Source organism: Podarcis gaigeae, assembly GCF_964106915.1.
Source record: "Podarcis gaigeae genome assembly, chromosome: 14".
Taxonomy (NCBI): Eukaryota; Metazoa; Chordata; class Lepidosauria; order Squamata; family Lacertidae; genus Podarcis; species Podarcis gaigeae.
This window is the reverse complement of record NC_139690.1, coordinates 51,510,448-51,529,841: the sequence shown is the minus strand read 5'-3', so window position 1 is coordinate 51,529,841 and position 19,394 is coordinate 51,510,448. Positions and strand designations below refer to the sequence as shown.

The window sequence follows — 19,394 nt, the reverse complement described above, 5'->3', positions numbered from 1 at the left end:
CAACAGCAGGTAATTAGAGAGACTGTGACTCAAGAGAGGATTACCAAGAAGGCGAAGGAGATTAAGCAAGCCTCCTTGTCAATTTGAAAAAGAAGAAGAGAAAAAGCTTTCCTTCCTGGTCACAAAAGACTGTCTAAGCCAAATCTGCCATGAAGTTTGACTTGCGGTAAGTGGTTCAGCAGGAGGATATTTTAAAGGGGAAAGGCATCCTCGGTCCCTCAGGTCTCCTTTGTGCAGAGGAACCAGAGGCACTGGACCATTTGCCTCAGCCTTGCATGCACTGACTTGCAGCAGTGCCTCTCCTGCGTCACAGGCAGCGGCCCTTTGCAGCCTTATCTGGAGCTGCCAGGAGCTGAACCTGGGACTTGGGGCTTCCTCTAGCACAGGAAGCCACAGGCGTAGCAAGCCCAGGTGGTACCCGGTGCAAGCCCAGGTGGTACCCCCCACATCGACAGCTCGGGGCAGGCTTGGGAGTCGCGGGTGGGCGCCAAATGTCATCTCCTCAGCGATGAAATCTGGGGTGGCCTCCACCGCCATGACTCCCAAGTACCCTGAGCCGTCGGGGGAAGGGGGGAGCTATGACACTTTGCTGGGGCACTGGCAAAGCTGCGCAGCTTGTCCTCTTGGGAGCCATGGCTCCCGTCCGTCCATCTGTCCCCCTCCCCGGCTCACTGTAAAGTGGCAAAGCAGGAGCTGCTTACGGCGAGCTGGGGATGTAGGGAGGCTGGGAGGGGGGGCCCCAGCTCACCTGCCAGCAGCGGAGGAATCCCACCGACGTCCGTACAGCCCTCCAGTGGCGCCGGTGACAAACAGCTATGTACAGTGCATGAGCAGGGTCGCTACACACAGCACATGCATGCGACACCGCACATGCATTGTAAATAGAGGTTTGCTGCTGGCACCACCTGAGAGCCATACGGGCGGTGGCTGGATCCTCCACTTGCGGCTGTAGCGGTGACAGAGGCATCCCACCACCGTCCGCACAGTGCTCAGGCTGCAGCCGCAAACGGAGGATCCTCCACATGTGGCTGCGGCGGCGCGATGGCTTCTTGTGCCACCGCACCCAGGGATGGCAGGGCGAGCACCCCATGGGGTGCGTTCTTGTCACACACACCTGACTTGGCACCTGGGCCGAACCGCCCACCCCCACCCCCCTCGCGATGCCACTGCAGGAAGCAGCTTTATATGGAATGTTATCTATTTCATAAAATGTATATACCACTTGATTGTAAAAACAAAGAAAAACCTCAAAACAAAAAGAAGATTTTAAAAAATCAGTGATGAGCTAAAGACAGATCAAAACACATGCAAAAAGTATGTAAACCTGGATAGGCTTGCCTAAACAAAAATGCTTATTAGCAGGTGCCAAAAGAAGTACAGTGAAGGCACCTGTTTGATGTCAAGAGGCAGGGAGTTCCAAAGCATGGGAGATGGATTTCTGACAGATGTGGAAGAGGTGTTTTGGTACTCCTGTAACAGGGCCAGTTCTGCAGATTGAAGTGGTTGAGTGAGCCTGTTTGGGTAAGGTGATCTCCCAGGTAAACCTGCCCTGAGTCATTAAGGGCTTCATGCACTAATAGTAACACCTTGAACCTGGTTTGGTAGCAGATTGGCAACTAGAGCAGCTCTCTTAGCAGAGGTGTTATATGCTGGCAAGCACTCACTCCTGTCAACAATTGTGCCGCAGCAGCATTCTGCACTAACTGCAGATTTAGGATCAAAGTAAAAGGAATCCGCACCCGGAGCACATTTCAGGATCATACCATTGATCCATCTGCACTGACTGGCAGCTGCTCTCAGTTACAGGCAGGGAACTTTCCAAATGTCACCTTCAGATTCTGGGGATTGAACTTGATGCCTTCTGCATGCCAAGCATGTGCTCTTAACACTGTGTTCCAACCCCTCCATAGATGTTCATTCTGTATTAGCACTTAAAATATCTCATAATTTTGCCTCCTTACAGTTTTTTGTCAGTAACGATCTGAGAGAAACTTGAACGTACTCTGGAGAAGACATTTCAATTTCACTTGCATGACACTAAATTTGCCTATGGATCTGACTCAAAGAAAAATTGAGGATCTCGCCACTTCAAATCTGTGTTCTATATAGGGACATGAATTGCATCTGATAGGGAAAGAGATTTGTGTATGTGTTTGTGTATACATGTGTGTGTTTTCCCCCATTGCAGGTACATTATGAAATAGGAGTAATTTTTCTCTCTTGGATAACAGCCCACCAGAAAAGCCGGAAATTACTAAAAGAAAGAAAAAACCACCCTTCTCTATTGTGTGGAAAAGATAATCTGCTTTCTGCCTGACTTCTTTCCAATTGTTCTCACTTAGATGAAGCATGCAAAATAAAAAGTACAAATGGGAAGAGGCAGTCAGTGCAATTTAAGGAATATATGGAGATGGAAACCACAACAAGATGGTTTTTTAACAGGGTGTCATTTGGAGTTTCGTTACTATACATCTGTGAGAATCACTATTATTAACTCTCACTTAATAATGGACACATTCAAACTGTGTTTAGTTTGCATTGCTTGCCTGATGCTGGCATCTAGTCTCTTCTTTCTGATGCTCCTATAAATTGCCCGTGATGATGACAACATTTTGGGGGGTGTATGACCATGGAATCATTCCTGCCACCTGACCTGTTTCACATTTGAGAGGTTTGGGAAGAACAGCAACTATGGGAAAGGAAGTGGGCTGTGGGAGAGAAAGGAAGAGCCCCCAGAGCCCTGACTGTTAATGTTTGGTGTCATTGGCAGGAATCTCAGTATAGAGACAAAACACATGCTTGGTTTGCAGAAGATCCCAGGTTTAATTTCTGGTGTCTCCAGTTAAAATAATCACAGGTAGCAGGCTGGTAAAAAACCTTGGTTGGCCCCTGATGGAGATTACAAAGGATGGTAAGAGTTCAAGGGCCTGGAGAGGCCTTTCACAGTTAAACACTCTCAGCAGACACAGGCCTTTTGGCTCCAATGTCACAATTTTAAAGCCAGACCCATCCTTGAACCAAAGTCCCTAAAGAGGCACAAGAGACAACAAATTAAGTACGGGAGGTAGCAATCTGTTTGGAATTTTCTCCTCAGCCCTGGATTTCTACCAGCCTCATAAAATGCACTCCAGGATAAGAACCAAAGGAGAGGATGTAAAAATGGATGGCTTCAGAACAGAATTCAATCTAGGCTTGGCACTGAAGAGGTGATGCTGTAATGAAACCAAGATGGATGTAACAAAATCTCAGAAATGAGCACGTTAGACAGCAAGGCTGAAGAAGCAGCCTCAGGCATCTTCTCCAAGAAAAGATTAGGTACAAGCAGACGGCAGAAACAGATGGCTTTCCAAAAAATATTAGTACGCAGGTTTACTCTAAGCGTCAGTCATATTAGAATATCACCTTCTCTTGCTCAACAACACTGACTGCCTCACTCACATTCTACTTCCATCAGAGATTAGGGATCAGTTCAGCCAAGAAAGAACAATCAATGCAGGCCCTTTTCAATTCCATAGGTCTCAACAGAGCATTTCATTATTATTTTCTAAAACCTGCTTAAATGCTGCCTTGAAGAGTAAAAGCTCTCTCAAGGCGGCTTCCATAAAAATAAACAGTACAAAACAAGCGTAAAACAAAAATATGAATTACTCAGAAAGCAAGAAAAGGGAAAACCAGGAAAATAATAAAAGTCAGAAAACAATAACCAAACGTCCAGCCCAGAATTAAAACAAACTCCAAACCAACAAGGAAGCAGAACATTTTTTTTAAGCCTTCAAGTAAAAGCCAGCAAGAATGGGGTGGGTGTTGGGTGTGGTTGTGAATCAGATCTTTCCCAAAGGCCTGTGGTGCTGTGACAGAACCCAGTTGGCAGAGTCCCAGAACTGTAGGGCTACTATGGGGAATGCTCTCTCTAAGGAAATGCCTGGTCAAATTCAGACCATGGTCAGGGACTTCAGGACTTGAAGCTCATGGCTGGTGCCTGGGAATCAGCCTAATGAATTACCTGGAACTGTATGTTCTGAGCAGGCTCATACAAGGGAGTTTGGAAAACTACAGCAATCATAATCTGCTTGGGCTGACCCTCTTTGGGCTAGCCAGTTTCCCTGATCTGGAAGCACCATAAGTGCGGTGAATCAGATTCGAGCTTAAATACCACTAGAGACAATTGTACTAAAGTAAGGAACTGGCTGTGTTTCTTATAACAATTGAAAAGTCAAAGCAGAAGTTGTGGGGGAGTGGAGTAAAATAAGATGGAGGTGCCAACCACTTGCAGTTTCATTCAAAGCTGCCTGCGCCTGGGATACTCACATCACTTCCAAGCGGGCCACCCTGGAATCATTTCCTCCAGAGGATGTGACTTCACAAGTGTAGTCTCCGATGTCTCCGGACCACGTCTGGCTGATGGTGAGGCTGCCATCTTTCTCCATGGTGATTCGGGAGCTGCTAGATGGATTTATGACAACGTTGTCCTTCTTCCAAACATACCTGATTGTCACAGTATTTCAGACCGTTAAAGTCAGCTGTCTATTTCGTTAAAAATGATGAAATATCAAGTGCTGAAATTATATGGTAAAAACAGAGCTAAATAACTATGTAGAACAGAGATGCTCACTCGCAACCTTCACCAAGGGCTCATTTGGATGCAGTGAATGTCTGACAGGCCGGCAAGACTAATAAAATGTACGATAGTTCAAGGTGAAGGGTGCAATCCTACTCCTTAGAAATCAATGGCAAATTTCCCATTTATTCTTTTTTAAACAAAGCAGGTTTGAAGTGATGGTTGCCAGCCTGACCCAGGCTGTACTTGGTTTGATTTTGGTTCCCAGAAAAACAAGGGAGCAAGGACATACAGTACCCTGGCTGGATGTGTGTGTTGTTGTTGACCTGCAGACTATACACAAATAAACAACTTTTGTGCTTGACTCCAAAATAGGCTTTCAGACCCATCAGAAACTAGTGGGTACCACTGCAGACCTACCTAATCCTGAACCTCCACTTGGCTTCACACCCAGAACCTGTCAGGTATCAGATACAGTGGTACCTCGGGTTACATATGCTTCAGGTTACATACGCTTCAGATTACATACTCCACTAAGCCAGAAATAGTGCTTCAGGTTAAGAACTTTGCTTCAGGATAAGAACAGAAATCATGCTCCGGCGGCACAGCAGCAGCGGGAGGCCCCATTAGCTAAAGTGGTGCTTCGGGTTAAGAACAGTTTCAGGTTAAGTACGGACCTCCAGAACAAATTAAGTACTTAACCCGAGATACCACTGTATTTTATATTTCAAGAGTCAGAAAACCTACTTAGAGCCCAAGTTTTACTTCATTTAAAAAATACGTTTTACCATAGAAGGCAATAAGAGGTTTACACAATGCAAGTAGATGTACTACTAATGGATGCCTCTCTACCGCTGACCTGTCATTGCTCTTTTTCTCCTTTCTACGTTTCTTAGACTGAGTCTATGTCACAGGAAAGGCTACATTATTTCTTGTCTTCTTCCCCGCTTGCCTTTGCCCCTGCATAAAGGTAAAGGTAAAGGGACCCCTGACCATTAGGCCCAGTCGTGACCGACTCTGGGGTTGTGGCGCTCATCTCGCTTTATTGGCCGAGGGAACTGGCATACAGCTTCCAGGTCATGTGGCCAGCATGACTAAGCAGCTTCTGGCGAAGCAGAGCAGCACACGGAAACACTGTTTACCTTCCCGCCAGAGCGGTACGTATTTATCTACTTGCACTTTGACGTGCTTTCGAACTGCTAGGTTGGCAGGAGCAGGGACCGAACAATGGGAGCTCACCCCGTTGCAGGGATTCGAACCGCCGACCTTCTGATCGGCAAGTCCTAGGCTCTGTGGTTTAGACCACAGCGCCACCTGTGTCCCCTGCATACTTGGGCCCAATTTTCTGTGAATTAGGGCCAGAGCTTACAGGCGGGTGCATGGGCAGGCAAAATGTATAACCAAGGGCTACAACAGCTTCCTCCAGCATATATCTGAATTTAAATTGCACAACACAAAACAGAACAACAACAGTGAATTTGAAGGATATTTATAGTGGTTCCTTTAGTATACGAATCACAAAATGTGCCCTGGCCTGTCATACAAGGGTGTTGTAAGGAACACAGAGGAATTGTATGTAAAAATCTTTGATGCTTGAAATACACTACACAAATGCTAATTATACTTAGCTTTAAACCTTTCTGATTTTTTATTCATGATCCATTTAATACTTTTCTCCCACAAGTGATTTCAATGTTATGATTAATAGAATAGAGCTATTCTAAACCATCTATAGCAGAGCTCATAGTCATAATCCTACCAGCCCTTAACGGGGGGAGTGGGGGGGTGGCGACAGCAGAGAAAGCTTCTAAAATACCATCCTCTTCTTAATGCAAGACTTGATGTCTTTCCTTTCTCTTTTACACAAATGCTGTTGTTTAACATTTTCTAAAGGGAACTGTGGCATCCTTCCTTGGCCTTTCCCCTTTTCATTTGCCTGTCTTTCATTTGTGTACATGCTCATCCTGTCAAAGGAGCAGAGAGGGAATTCCTCTGACTCCTTGCTTGTAGAATCTGGCAGTTTAAAGACATATTGTACTTTCTGCAAGGCTGATCGGGCGCTTTGTTCAAGAGCAGAAAGGATGCTTTCAGGAATTTTCAAGACTCTCTCTGCAAACGTTCCTGCAATCCCCTCAAATCACTTTGGGTTTCATTCTCATTAAGTATCAGCTTCTGACAAGTCAGTTTTATTGATATTGTATTAACCTTGACAGTAAATCATGGGTAGTTGTATTGAAGTCATGAAGTGGAACGCAGTTCATTGTAAATAATATATAAGGTTGAAGTGGAGAAATAAAAAGGACTTGACATGAATAATAGCTCAACCTGCAACCCCAGAGGATGCCATCACTGGGAATACCAGCACAAAACCCGGTGCCTGGAAAGAGCTCGCCAAACACGGTGACCACGTATTGTAAAATTAAGTTCAAATATATGGCAGAAGCAAGTGCAGACACCACCAACCTGATTGAAATTCTTGGGTCATGAGCAGCCTCGCAGTGCAGCATCGCGGTGGTTCCCTTAATAACAGTGCTGTCCTCAGGAGGGCGAACGATAAGAGTGCGATCTGAAAAGAACACGACCCACAGTTCAGGTAAAATTGCCAACTTCCATCTTGGCTTGGGTGTTTGGCCTCTGAAGGCAGCAAGCCAGGTCATTTGTCATTCCTGACAAGAAAATTTCTGCTCCTCCATCCCCCTGCCTCTAGCAAATATGTGAAAGTGCAAAGTTCTCCACAGCCAGTGTTTACTGGAGAAGTTTAATGCAGTATCACATCCCCTTCCCATCTTTAATTTCCCCCGGGATTCCAATTCCAGGGGCCCAGCAATATTAGAAAAAGAGACCTAGAGTAAATTTTACAGCAGAGTGTTTGTCATGTGTTAGGGCAAGTAGCCACCTCTTAAGCATGATTAAGGAGCCAGCCTCCCACCTTGCTGTAGACTGACTCTCCTACTCGCAGCAAAACCACAGTTTAGGGAAATTGTCACAGTGATTTTTAATCAGGGTAAATGCAAACCACAGTTCCCAAGTAAGTGGAGTCTGAAACAACAGCTCAAAGTGAGTTTCAGATCCTGGGTTAAGAAGAACTAGCTGCAGTTATGATGTTAATGATGAAAATATTTCATTTACCGGTAATTGCTATTGCAGCAGTAAGAGATAATTCAGTCCAGGGAGAGGAAAGAGTGGGTAGAAAGCAGATATGACCAAGGCTGGCTCCTGATGTCTTAGCCACCTTCAGGAGAGAAGGACTGTATACTTACACAGGCTCTTAATGTGTTTTTTACTTCAAATAGCAAAATGTCCTAGGAAATTATCTCTTGGAGTTACAGGGTTTCATTCCACCACACACACACACACACACACACACACACACACACCCCAGAATAAATCCAGGTCTACAATACTGGTGGGGTGAAGAGAGGACAACTGAGAAGAAGTTTCAGAGGGAAAATGACTGACAGGGAAAGCATCTTTTCTCCTATGCAAACTGCATCTTTTGAAGATGCTTTGCAACATGCAGTTTGTGGAACATCAGCTGAGCTCAAAGTTGAAAAGCTAACTGGGCCAGACTATTGGCTTGCATCAGCTGTTCAGGTAGCAGCTGTGCATTCTGGGGCTTAAAGAGCAATAGTGCCTATGTGTGCTGTGGTGTCAGAGTTCAGCAGTGATCAGGGCACAGAATAAGAGGCTACAAGGACACTGGCTGAAGAAATGGACCAGGTTCCTGGCTTTGAGGCTGGTACACAGGAGGTTGTTAAATCAGATCCTGCAACATTCACTGGCGAAGGAAGAGGGGGCAGGGGGAGTGCACCGCCCCCAGCACCACGATCCTGGCGGGGTGCCACCATGGCTGCCCTGCCCCACACTAGGTGCCATGCCCCCAGGATGTGCGCCACTATCCTGAGGGTGGCGCGCCATGACCCCGGGCCGTGCACCACACCCCTGAGGGTAGTGCGCCATGCCCCCGGGATGCACGCCACGCTCCCAGGATGCACACCAGCCATGCCCCCGGTGCTGAAGCATGAAGCTCCACCACTGGCAACACTGGAACCCATATCAAACTAAAGCCTGCTCCTGGACCTGACGAACAGAGTGTCTCATGCAATGCCTCACTATTGGGAAGGTTCTGATTTGCAGGCATAAAGGAGGGCCTGTGTGGGTGGTTTGGTGCAGAGATACCAAAGACAGGTGTCAAAAATGTCAGAATGGCCAGTTCTAGTGCTTTATTAAAGCAAGGTGTAGACTTACAACGCAGCCCACAGTGCCCAGCTGCCTTTACAGATCTGGGTGCCAAAACAGCAGGACATTGTCATGACTTGTCTACAAAGTGCTAATATGTTAAGTGTTTCTTATATACAGAGCAAGCTACATAGGCTGGCATCAATAGCCCAATCATCTCACTCCTAGCTTAGAGACCCCTCCCCAGTTTGTATCCATCTCCCAGAAAAGGGAATAGCTCACAGGCAGGCAGCATGAGAAGCCTCTCCTGAAGCAAAACTGAAGCTTCAAAGCAGAGAAACATATACAAGCTCATTCTTGCAGCAACTAACAATAAGTCCTAAAGTTATCTTTGCTATAAAGATGGCATTTACAAGCCTTCCAGAACATTTTCTCTGTTTGGTTCTACACAGGAAGAGGCGGTGGATCAAAGAAATGCCCCCCCCCCCCAGTCAGACTCCCTTCTAGTTGTCCAAGTGGAGTGGAGCCCAGCAGAACTGAACTGGAGGCAGAGGCTCAAAAGCCCTTATTTCACCTCTAGTCCTCCTAAATTGCCCACTCGGACCTCATCATGATGCTGCAACAACTGACCTGCCTTGCTAGGCCCAGTGAGACTCCTGTTTGGGACCAGAACAGCACAGACGGTGCTTAGGTTTACCAGCAGATAAAGAGGCATTTGGCCAACCAGTCAGTTCAGAAGCTGGGATTAATATAGGAAAATATTGCATTCTTTGGCAGAAGCTTGTTCTGCACAGACAAGGGGGCTCTTCAGTAACAGCCCCTCTTTTATGATCTCAGAATCCAGTCATGACCAGGACACTGAGCCGGAGGCTACAGTGTTGCCCCCTAAGGATCTCTGAGTTAGATGCTAGTGATCAAGGGTCTGCTGAGCCAGAGACCGGCACGCAGGAGAGCACTGGACCCGATGCCACAGCACCAGAGCTTTGACTCTCACTCGGTTCCTCTCTCTCTAGCTCACCAGTCTAATGGTGCAAGAGCACATCAGGTGGGAGGCCATGGGACGCAGGAGAAATGCTGATCTTCAGGCCAGAGAGTGTGCCCTTTAGGATACTCTAGTTCTCTAAAATGAGGAAGAGGAGGGCTGGGCTGGAGGCAAGAGCTCAGATTGCTTCAATTGACTTCCAACCCTTGTTTTAAAAGGAGGCAGGGAGATTGAAAAAGCAGTTTCACATGGAAAGGCATGGAGGCTTCCAAGATCAAAAATCCCACTAGGGAGATCTACATTGTTTTCTTAGACTCCGTCTCTTTTTGACTGGAGGCCATAAAGGAGTAAATGCTACATTGTTAATCATCCCTGTGATTGTTTCATGTTAAACCATAGAGCGGTGTGTGTTAGCTCATTTGTACAGCCTTCAAAAGCTTCAAAATAGGTGGGAAGGCTGGACAGCACCCAAGCAACACATCCACGCAAAGCTGGTTGCGGATATGAGGAGAAAGACGGGAAGAATCAGATCAAGTGGCTCCAAAGAAACAAACTTTTCCATAATATTCTACACACATAAGAGATGACATTTACCCAAATGTTGTTAAATCCCCGTCATTCAAATATGTCCAGGAAATGGAGGTCACTGCAGCGAGTAATTAAGGCACAAAAAGTTCTCCCTAATGCCTCAACATATAAAGGGAAAAGCCGCACATCACATCAGCTGAATCCAGGTGCAAGAAAGGAAGATAAATGGAAAATGGGAGCAAAGGCCCATTTTCCAGAAGCAATAATACACCATAATGCCAGAAGAGATTTTTGTACAAGGAACAAGAGTCAAACGGTAAGTGTGAACATCAGAGACCATTAAGCACCATGTCTGAGAGTGCTGGTTTTTCTGTTCTACCCCTTGGGTTATATAACAGTTTCATTCTCGTTGCTGTGCATACAGTGTGTGATGCAATTAAATCAAATTTAAAAGGTTTAAGCAGGACATTAAAATGAACTGGCAACCTGTGCATACTTTACAGCACAGCCTGTTCAGAAGGGAACTTCCAGTGGAGATTATTAGCTTCTCCTACAACCACATCGTGATATGTGTATCAGTTGCACGTTATCAGGATGACACAATGAGAATGTGCAGGTAGCAGCCATGCCTCAAAGTGCATGAATTACTGAAATAATCTGCAGATATCTCCAGCTGTGTATATTAGGATGGCTTTGGTGAAACTTAATGTCTGTTTTGAAATGCAAAGATGTCAAATGAACACTCTCCCTTGTAGATCTCTCCAAATCAGCTCTAAAATCCACAAACATAATTTCTATTAAATTATTCACCCCCCTCCCTTCCACACATACACACCATGAAATGGAAATGTTGTAATTGGTTTCCTGAGGGCACAATGAGAACTGATTAAGCCTTGATTAATATTAAACTCTAAAACAAACATGGTCCTTACTCCACACGGTGAGAGCAGCGGAAGCATTTAGGAATCCTTCAGAGTTGACTGCACAGCAGGTATAGTCACCAGCATCCCGAGCAAAGACTGGGGCGATCTGAAGCCCTCCGGATTCGAGGAGGAGGAACCTGGGGATCTGAATGGAGCCGCTGGCCAAAACCTGGTTGCCTGAAAAACACCATGTGAGAACAGCTTCAATTCTCTGATTTGCAGTGCATGAAAACGCTAATGCTATGCTAATTCTTCTTGGTGAGCAGCGGCAATTAGAGTGATTTCCCAACAGAATAATAAGGCTTTACCTCTTTTCCATGCAATGGCAGGCTTTGGTGCTCCTGAGACATCACATCTTAAAACTGCTGTCATCCCTTCGGTAACGGTGGTGTCTGTCGGCAGTCGTGAAAACGTTGGTGCAATATCTGGAATCAAATTTTGTTTTGTTCCTAAGGATCAGTTCTTTGAAAGATCTCTCAACTACTTGTGGAATTTTGTAGCCATATTTATCAGACTAGTAATGGACCAGGGAAGGACGACAAAAACATGAAAACTTTTTCAGAAGAGACTGTAGCTTTTCATTATTCACCTCCTTGGAATTCCCCAAGTGTGGACTGTTGGATAAATGAAAAATGGATTCCAAGCAGTTTCCATACAAGGGGAAGCAAAAGGACTTTGTGGTAAAGTAAAAAGAAGAAGAAAAAAAGAAGCTCGGGGGGGGGGAATAGATAAATTGAAATAAACAAAACTATTTGCTTTCAACCCCATTACATAAGGTGAAAAGCTTCTTGAGCCTGATATGAGTTTGCAGAGCTGAATGTCAGCCAAAAAAAGTCTCCATTTGATTTTCATCTATGGCATCTCTGTCCCCCTCCCCATTTCCTCATTCTTTCTATCTCCAATGCAAGGTCAAACAGCCCCCCCATTATCTTTTGCCCAGAAAAGATATCAGACCTTATGTGCGTACCATATTTGTTCAGAGGTAAACCTAGCAAAGATCTAACGACTTAGCTCAGTGCCAACCAGCAAGACAAGGAGATGCTGCAGCCAAGCATCCATCCATCACGCCTAAATAAAACTCCAGCTGAGAATCTCTCCACTTTCCCCCACCAAACCATCTTTTGTGAAGTTGAGGTCACCAGAGCAGACAAGCACCAGGTATTCATCCATTTTGGCAATGACCAAGTTCACATTTTTGACGCAGAACAGAATTATTATTCTAGATCAGGGGTCAGCAACGCCAAAGACACCAGAGGGATCTCTGAGGGACCAATCCAGCCCAGGCAAGATAAACCTTGCCAACCCCTGTTCTAGATGCTGCCACTTGTCAGTGAGGGTGTGGAATTGACCTCCTGGCCTCATTTCCTTATCAACTTCAACGTATTCTAGAACAGTCTTCCCCAGCTTGGCACCCTTCAGATATTTGGGGCCATGGCACCCATCACAGCATAGATGAACACTGGGGGGGAGGGACACTTATGGGAGTACAGCTGTGCTGGCTGGTGCTGATGGGGGTTGTAGTTGAAAGCATCTGGGGCCACCAGATTTGGCAATGCCATTACAGAAGTGAAGGTGGCTTCATTTGACATCAACTACAAAAGCATGCTGGAGGAGACTCTTGAGAGTCCCATGGACTGCAAGAAGATCAAACCTCTCTATTCTGAAGGAAATCAGCGCTGAGTGCTCACTGGAAGGACAGATTGTGAAGCTGAGGCTCCAGTACTTCGGCCACCTCATGAGAAGAGAAGACTCCCTGGAGAAGACCCTGATGTTGGGAAAGATGGAGGGCACAAGGAGAAGGGGACGACAGAGGACAAGATGGTTGGATAGTGTTCTCGAAGCTACCAGCATGAGTTTGACTAGACTGCGGGAGGCGGTGGAAGACAGAAGTGCCTGGCGTGCTCTGGTCCATGGGGTCACGAAGAGTCGGACACGACTAAACGACTAAACAACAACAACAAACAAAAGCATAGGCTTGTGTTTGTTCAGGTTGCATATGGGTGGGGCAAATATGGAACTGTGAATTCAAGTGGTACCAAAAGGAGCAGGGCCATTGTCAGTTGGCAACACATCTGCTTCCCAAGCAGAAGGCCCCAGGCTCAATCTCCAGCATTTGCGAGATAGACCAAGGGTCTGGCTTGGTATACAGTAAGGCAGCTTCCTGTGAGTAAGAAGGTGGACACTTGTTAGGATTTTTTGTTGTTGTTTGTGAAAACAAAACAAAAAATGGCACAGACTTGGAAGGGAGAAGTGTAAGGAGGGTTGAAAAGGGAACATATGATAACAAGGGGGAAATAATATTAGAATACTGTAAGCCATCCCTATCCTTTAAGAGAGGGGAGGTTATGTATGGGAATGAATTAATGAATAAACAACTAAAAATAGCATCTCTCTGGCATGACTTCAGGATTACAGTGATGGCATATGTTCTTCTAAACCCACTTATTAAACGTTGCAAAGGCTTCATAACTGTAATACTGCTCTGCCTTAACGTGGGAAGACAACCATATCATTCCCACAATAAATGGCCCTTAACTATAACAAAAGTGTGAATAATGCATATGTTTGCACTTGTTGCTGTATCTCAATGATCACTAAAGTGCCCTCTAGATGTTGCCTCGTATCACCTTTGACCCTTGACCAGGCTGATGGAACTGGAGTTCAAAAGCTTCCAGAGGGCACCACATTATCCAGGGGCATGCAACGGGGAAAGATTATTTGTGTGTCTGATCTAATACTGTGGCTACAGTGCTTAAATTGCTACTTTAAGATTATTATTCTGAATAAAAGAATTAAAATATATTGTACCCTGTGATGGACTGCTATATCCCAGAGGAAGTGTGCACAGAACCCTTCACTACACATGTAACTTCTCCCCAACCCAAAAAATGAACAAACAAAAACAAAATATAGAACAGGGAGGCATTAACCTGGCAGTTCCTGGTTCATTCACATTTGTGACACACCAATAATGCATTATACTGTGCTTGCTTTTTCTCAGCAGAACTATTAATATGAAAAAGGGCTGCATGAAATGTTCCTTTGGGTTTAAGCTTTTAAAAACAAGAATAATACCAGTCCCATGGTCCAAATTCCTAGTCATGTGACCTCAGAGTGTTTCTTCCAAGTCACAGGAATCCCCTGTGGGGGAGACGGCGGGAGGACGCAAGCCCCATGCTGCTGTTTCGGGCAGCGCAGAGCCTGCAGGCGGCTGAGTCACCGCATCACTTCCAGGAGAGACATGTGGCTCAGACACACTGCAGGCCATGTGGTAAGTGCCACCCCCTGTGGTGTGGTGCCCTGTGCTCCCCCCCCCCCGCCCCCTTCTACGCCTCTGCTTACCAGTGGTCCAAATCTGAACAGGAAATCATGTACACCAATCCTCCTGGATACTGAGCCCTCTGAATGTTTTGGATCAGGACTGCCATCATTTCTGACCATTGGCTGTGCTGCCTCAGGGGGCTGATGGGAGATGGAGCTAGCATCTCCAGGCAGAGGGCCTTCTCGGTGGTGGCGCCCACCCTGTGGAATGCCCTCCCATCAGATGTCAAAGAGATAAACAACTATCTGACTTTTAGAAGACATCTGAAGGCAGCCCTGTTTAGGGAAGTTCTTAATGTTTGATGTTTTATTGTGTTTTTAATTCTGTTAGGAGCTGCCCAGAGTGGCTGGGGAAACCCAAACAGATGGGCAGGGTATGTATGCATGCATGTATGTATGTATGTATAAATAACAACAACAACAACAACAAAAACAACAACAACAACAACAACTAAAAACATGCATCAAGAGACCCAAAGAATAGTTGTTATTTTTAAACTTGGGGTCTCCCAGTTTAAAGGCAGAGGAGAACCACATCTTCTAAGGGCTCTCATTGCGAGTGAAGGAATCTGTGGGAGGGCTGCAGTCCTGCTGTTTCACTGCTTAAAAACGAAGGCTTCCTTTTGGAGGTTGCACATAGTGGGGTAGGAGAGGGGAAAATAATGCCAATATGTTTCACCTCTGGCAACCTATGTACCACTTTGGATTTGTATAGCAGATGAGTCTGGAAAGCCAGGGACATGAATAATAATAATAATAATAATAATAATAATAATAATAATAATAGGTACCATGCTGGAGCAGGCTGTCCTAGGATGTGTTGTAGTTCCACCAGGAGGCTTGGAGAAAGCCTTAGGGTGGAATACAACATAATTGTTCAATCAGTGTAAGCATTTTCTGCTTCCTCAAGGAAAGGATCTTCCCTCTCCTCCCCCAGGCACTGCTCTGGGGTTTCTCCTGACAGCCCCTCCCCTGTGAGCTTGACTTCCTTCTATTTTCTTTTTACTCTGTACCACTGGGGTGTCCTAGAAAGATGAATGCATTGTGCCCCAGAAACCTTCCTCTGCCTCCCCTGCCCAACCCCCACATAGGTCCAGACATACTAGTCACATCCAGGAAGGTACGACTCTGCATCTCCCCAGCATCATTCCTTGCAAAGCACTGGAAGATTCCAGAATCATCAGGCTGCAGTCCCTGGATCTGAAGACTCCCGTTGAGCAAAACCTTGTAACGCGGATTCAGGAGTTTGTGGATGGGGACAGCATCTTTATACCAGACCAGGACAGGAAGTGGGACACCTGAAATGTAGTGGAAAGAGAGAAAACTCTTCATGTGTGCCCAGGCACAAAACATTGCCGCCTGCTAATTGCCCATTTCCCATTACAGAGTTTTATACAAATACACTATTCAGAAAGCAACTGCTACAAAGCATGCATTATCCTGTCAAAAGAGGGGAAATACAACTGAAAAACACAAAGACAAATCCTTAACTACCCATAATGATTTATGCCATGGCGACTGTGTGCCTTCATTTGCTGTAATCAAATTGCATACCATTTTTTTAAAAGCCTCAGATTAAATGATTCAGTTTGGGAAATAGGTTAATTGTGTCATCAAATGAGCCTTGAAAAGGTCAAAAGGCAGACAAGGCAGTGAATTGGTAAGACTTAAGCAGGAATCTTATGCATCCTTTCTAGGAAGTATATTCTATTGCACTCAGTGAGAAAAAGTATTTAGGAAGGAAGTGTTTTGGAGCATTCTAAGCACTTTCATTGTCGGGACGTGGGTGGCGCTGTGGTTTAAACCACAGAGCCTAGGATTTGCTGATCAGAAGGTCGGCGATTCAAATCCCCGCGATGGGGTGAGCTCCCGTTGCTTGGTCCCTGCTCCTGCCAACCTAGCAGTTTGAAAGCACGTCAAAGTGCAAGTAGATAAATAGGTACCGCTCCGGCGGGAAGGTAAACTGCATTTCTGTGTGCTGTTCTGGTTCGCCAGAAGCGGCTTAGTCATGCTGGCCACATGACCCAGAAGCTGTATGCCGGCTCCCTCAGCCAATAAAGCGAGATGAGCACCGCAACCCCAGAGTCATCTGCGACTGGACCTAATGGTCAGGGGTCCCTTTACCTTTAAGCACGTTCAAATACATTATCTCAACAATCCCCATATTGCATAAACCAAGGCTGAGGTTAGCAACCCAATGAGTGACAAAATCCCTTCACTGAAGTTGATGCCACAGCCCAAAGGCTCACAAAAAGTCCACTTTCAAAGACCCTGGACCAACCAAAACATGTGATTCTGAGCAATGGGGATTTGCAGAGGGAAGGGGGTGCTACAATAGAGGAATTAGGACTTCAACATGGCTTCTATTGGTTGAGAAATGGAGAATAAATAATCCTAGAAGCTTTCAGGTTAACGTTGAGGGCTCACCCACACTTCCGCTTGTGTCATGCCTAGAAAGGGCGGGTTTGAGCAGTTTTCCACTGAACTTGCACTTTCTAGGGTCCGAGTGGTTTTGCCCTTGGCCTGCTCCTGTCAAAGGGAAAACTCGCTCTTTAGTGATAGATCAAACAAATGCCAATCTGGGGAAAACTCGAATTGATGTTTTGTCCAACTGAACACTAAAGAGTGATTTCTCCTCCACCCCTCAGGGGGGACGACGATGACAGCAGGTCAAGAGGAACTGGGGATAAGCCTCTACCCAGAGTGGATTCCCCAATTCATATACATTTGCAGTGTTTGTCCTTAACAAATGGCCTTTGCATTGCTTTACGTGAAGGCTAGCAACACCAGGCCTGCCTTGGGGGAATCCCTTGCAGACAACCGCAGTGCCTAGAGACAGGCAGTCAGGTCACGCATCCATAGCAGTGACCAGAGGAGGAATGGCTGCTGGCAAGAGGGCAGAGAGAAGAAATGCCATCAGCTTAACTGGACACCTTCATCTGCCCCAGCTGGAACAAAACATGTCTCTCCTGCATCGGTTTCTACAGCCACAGCAGACACTGCAAGCTTCAATAATTTGACCTCACCCCCAATGACATATTCCTCCATTGTCTCCTGAGTGAGACAGATTGCTCTGAGAATGTTCGATCTCTGTACGTAAAAATCTGACTTCGCAGAGATCTCTGAATGAGGACACATTTTATTACCTAGGATTCTAAATGTTTCTAACAGCAAGCCTTCAAAGCATGTTGAAAGTAAATATCGCCTGATCTATTGTGCGTGTTTAGTAAGGCAATAAAGATACAGCAATTAAAAAAATTCAAGGCAAAATCCACTGAAAATACTTTTATGTAACCAAATACAATAACAAAAACCTACTCTTTTTAATATATTCATTCTTCTGAGGAGAATGAAAGATACATTATTCCCCAAGGAAGGGGGGGGGGTAGTTGACTGGTCATGAAATTATATTTCTGTACAAGGATGTAATCAGTTCTTGAAATCACATTTGAAACTTCCATTTTGCTTGAATAATAAAACTATTTATAGCCTACAGGAATCATCTTTTGTGTGCAATGTGTGTGGTTTGACACAAAACAGATGCAGTGTACCACTGTGAAACAAACACAATTTTAATTTCATACCAAAGGCCCATTTACAGAATTTGTGTACAGTCTGATTGTCAGAATTCTCAGTGAAATGTAATTCATCTCATCAAATCCCCTGGGCCAATACAAATTATCACTGAGTAATGAGGAAACAGATGATACAAAACTGGAATCATACTCAGAATAGAGGACACAGGAAATAGTCTGAAGCTTAAGTAACAGCATTTCCATTATATTTTATAGAAAATGCAATAGAATGAAATCTGGCATTGGGCATTATTCCCCATAACAGCATAATGGGCTAAACATTTTGAATCCTGACAGGAATATCAACATTCTCCGCTCACTGAAGCTTAGGTTGTCTTGTCCAATTAAGCCACAGATCAGCTCCAAACCCCACTGTACTTAAAGGAATATAGAGAAGTCAATCTATATATTTTCCTTCCGATATTTCAGGAGGCCTTAAAAGATCCTAGTGATTTCACTGGGTAAGTCACACCATCAGAACTAGAGAGAAGGTGCTTTTCAAAGATCTTTTTGGAAATACAGACACCAGGGAAGGAGTCCATTAGTTAGACCAGGTGTGCAACAGACAAGGGGCGTCTGAAATGATGAGAGGTACATCAGAGCGCGGCAGGAACTTGCAAACGGATCTGCCAGAGGAGGCAGCTGCAGTCAAGAGCCACACTGAGCTTTAAAATGACTGTGCTGGCTTTTAAAAAAGAAAAGAACTGATTTTCTTTTTAAAAGAAATTATGTGTCCCTTATCATGGTTAACCAGGATAGAAGGAATATATATTCTTTAGAATTTTAAGGATTCATATATATTTGTTTATTTGGTAATCTTTTGTTTCTTCTGTATCTTATTTGGAATGTATAATTTTTACCATGTAAGAAAATCAATAAAAAGCATACTGAAGAGAAAAAAAGATTGCAATCCTAGAAGAAAGAAAGAAAGAAAGAAAGAAAGAAAGAAAGAAAGAAAGAAAGAAAGAAAATATATAATTGGAGAAATAAGACTTTTCCAAGGGTCCATCTGAAGCCATGCATTTTGTAATGTATTTATCAGCGCTGCAAGTTTAGCGTTACCAATCTGATAGTTCATATAAAAACATTTTGATCATCCAAAAATTTGCCCCCAACTCATCTGTCAGCAGATTTTATTTTTTATAAAAATATTTAATGATGCTGGGAAGAGCCATGTGTGCAGGAAGGGGCCAGGTTAGATCCCTGGCATCTCCTGGCAAAGGCTAGGGAAAAGTCCTGCCCCTCGGCGAGTCAAGGGAAGCGATGCTGAGCTTTATGACCCAAAGGTCTGATTCTGTAGCAGGTAAGTATGCTCTTCTTCCTTCACA

The 19,394-nt window shown here is 45.0% G+C and overlaps 1 protein-coding gene across 7 annotated transcripts in view; it reads right to left on the bottom strand.

Annotated features, from left to right (window-relative positions):
- The window catches only part of SDK1 (sidekick cell adhesion molecule 1), a 580,479-nt gene that overhangs the window by 197,546 nt on the left and 363,539 nt on the right, over positions 1–19,394 (bottom strand). For 5 of the 7 annotated variants that reach the window (XM_083711227.1, XM_083711231.1, XM_083711232.1 and 2 more), the window contains exons 10-14: positions 15,595–15,789; positions 11,479–11,595; positions 11,180–11,347; positions 7,022–7,124; positions 4,309–4,485 (exon numbers count right to left, since the gene is read on the bottom strand). In XM_083711227.1, the coding sequence (XP_083567353.1) occupies positions 4,309–4,485; positions 7,022–7,124; positions 11,180–11,347; positions 11,479–11,595; positions 15,595–15,789 (760 nt within the window). The remainder of the gene's footprint in view (positions 1–4,308; positions 4,486–7,021; positions 7,125–11,179; positions 11,348–11,478; positions 11,596–15,594; positions 15,790–19,394) is intronic. The other 2 variants (XM_083711229.1, XM_083711230.1) reach the window with 2 other exon arrangements.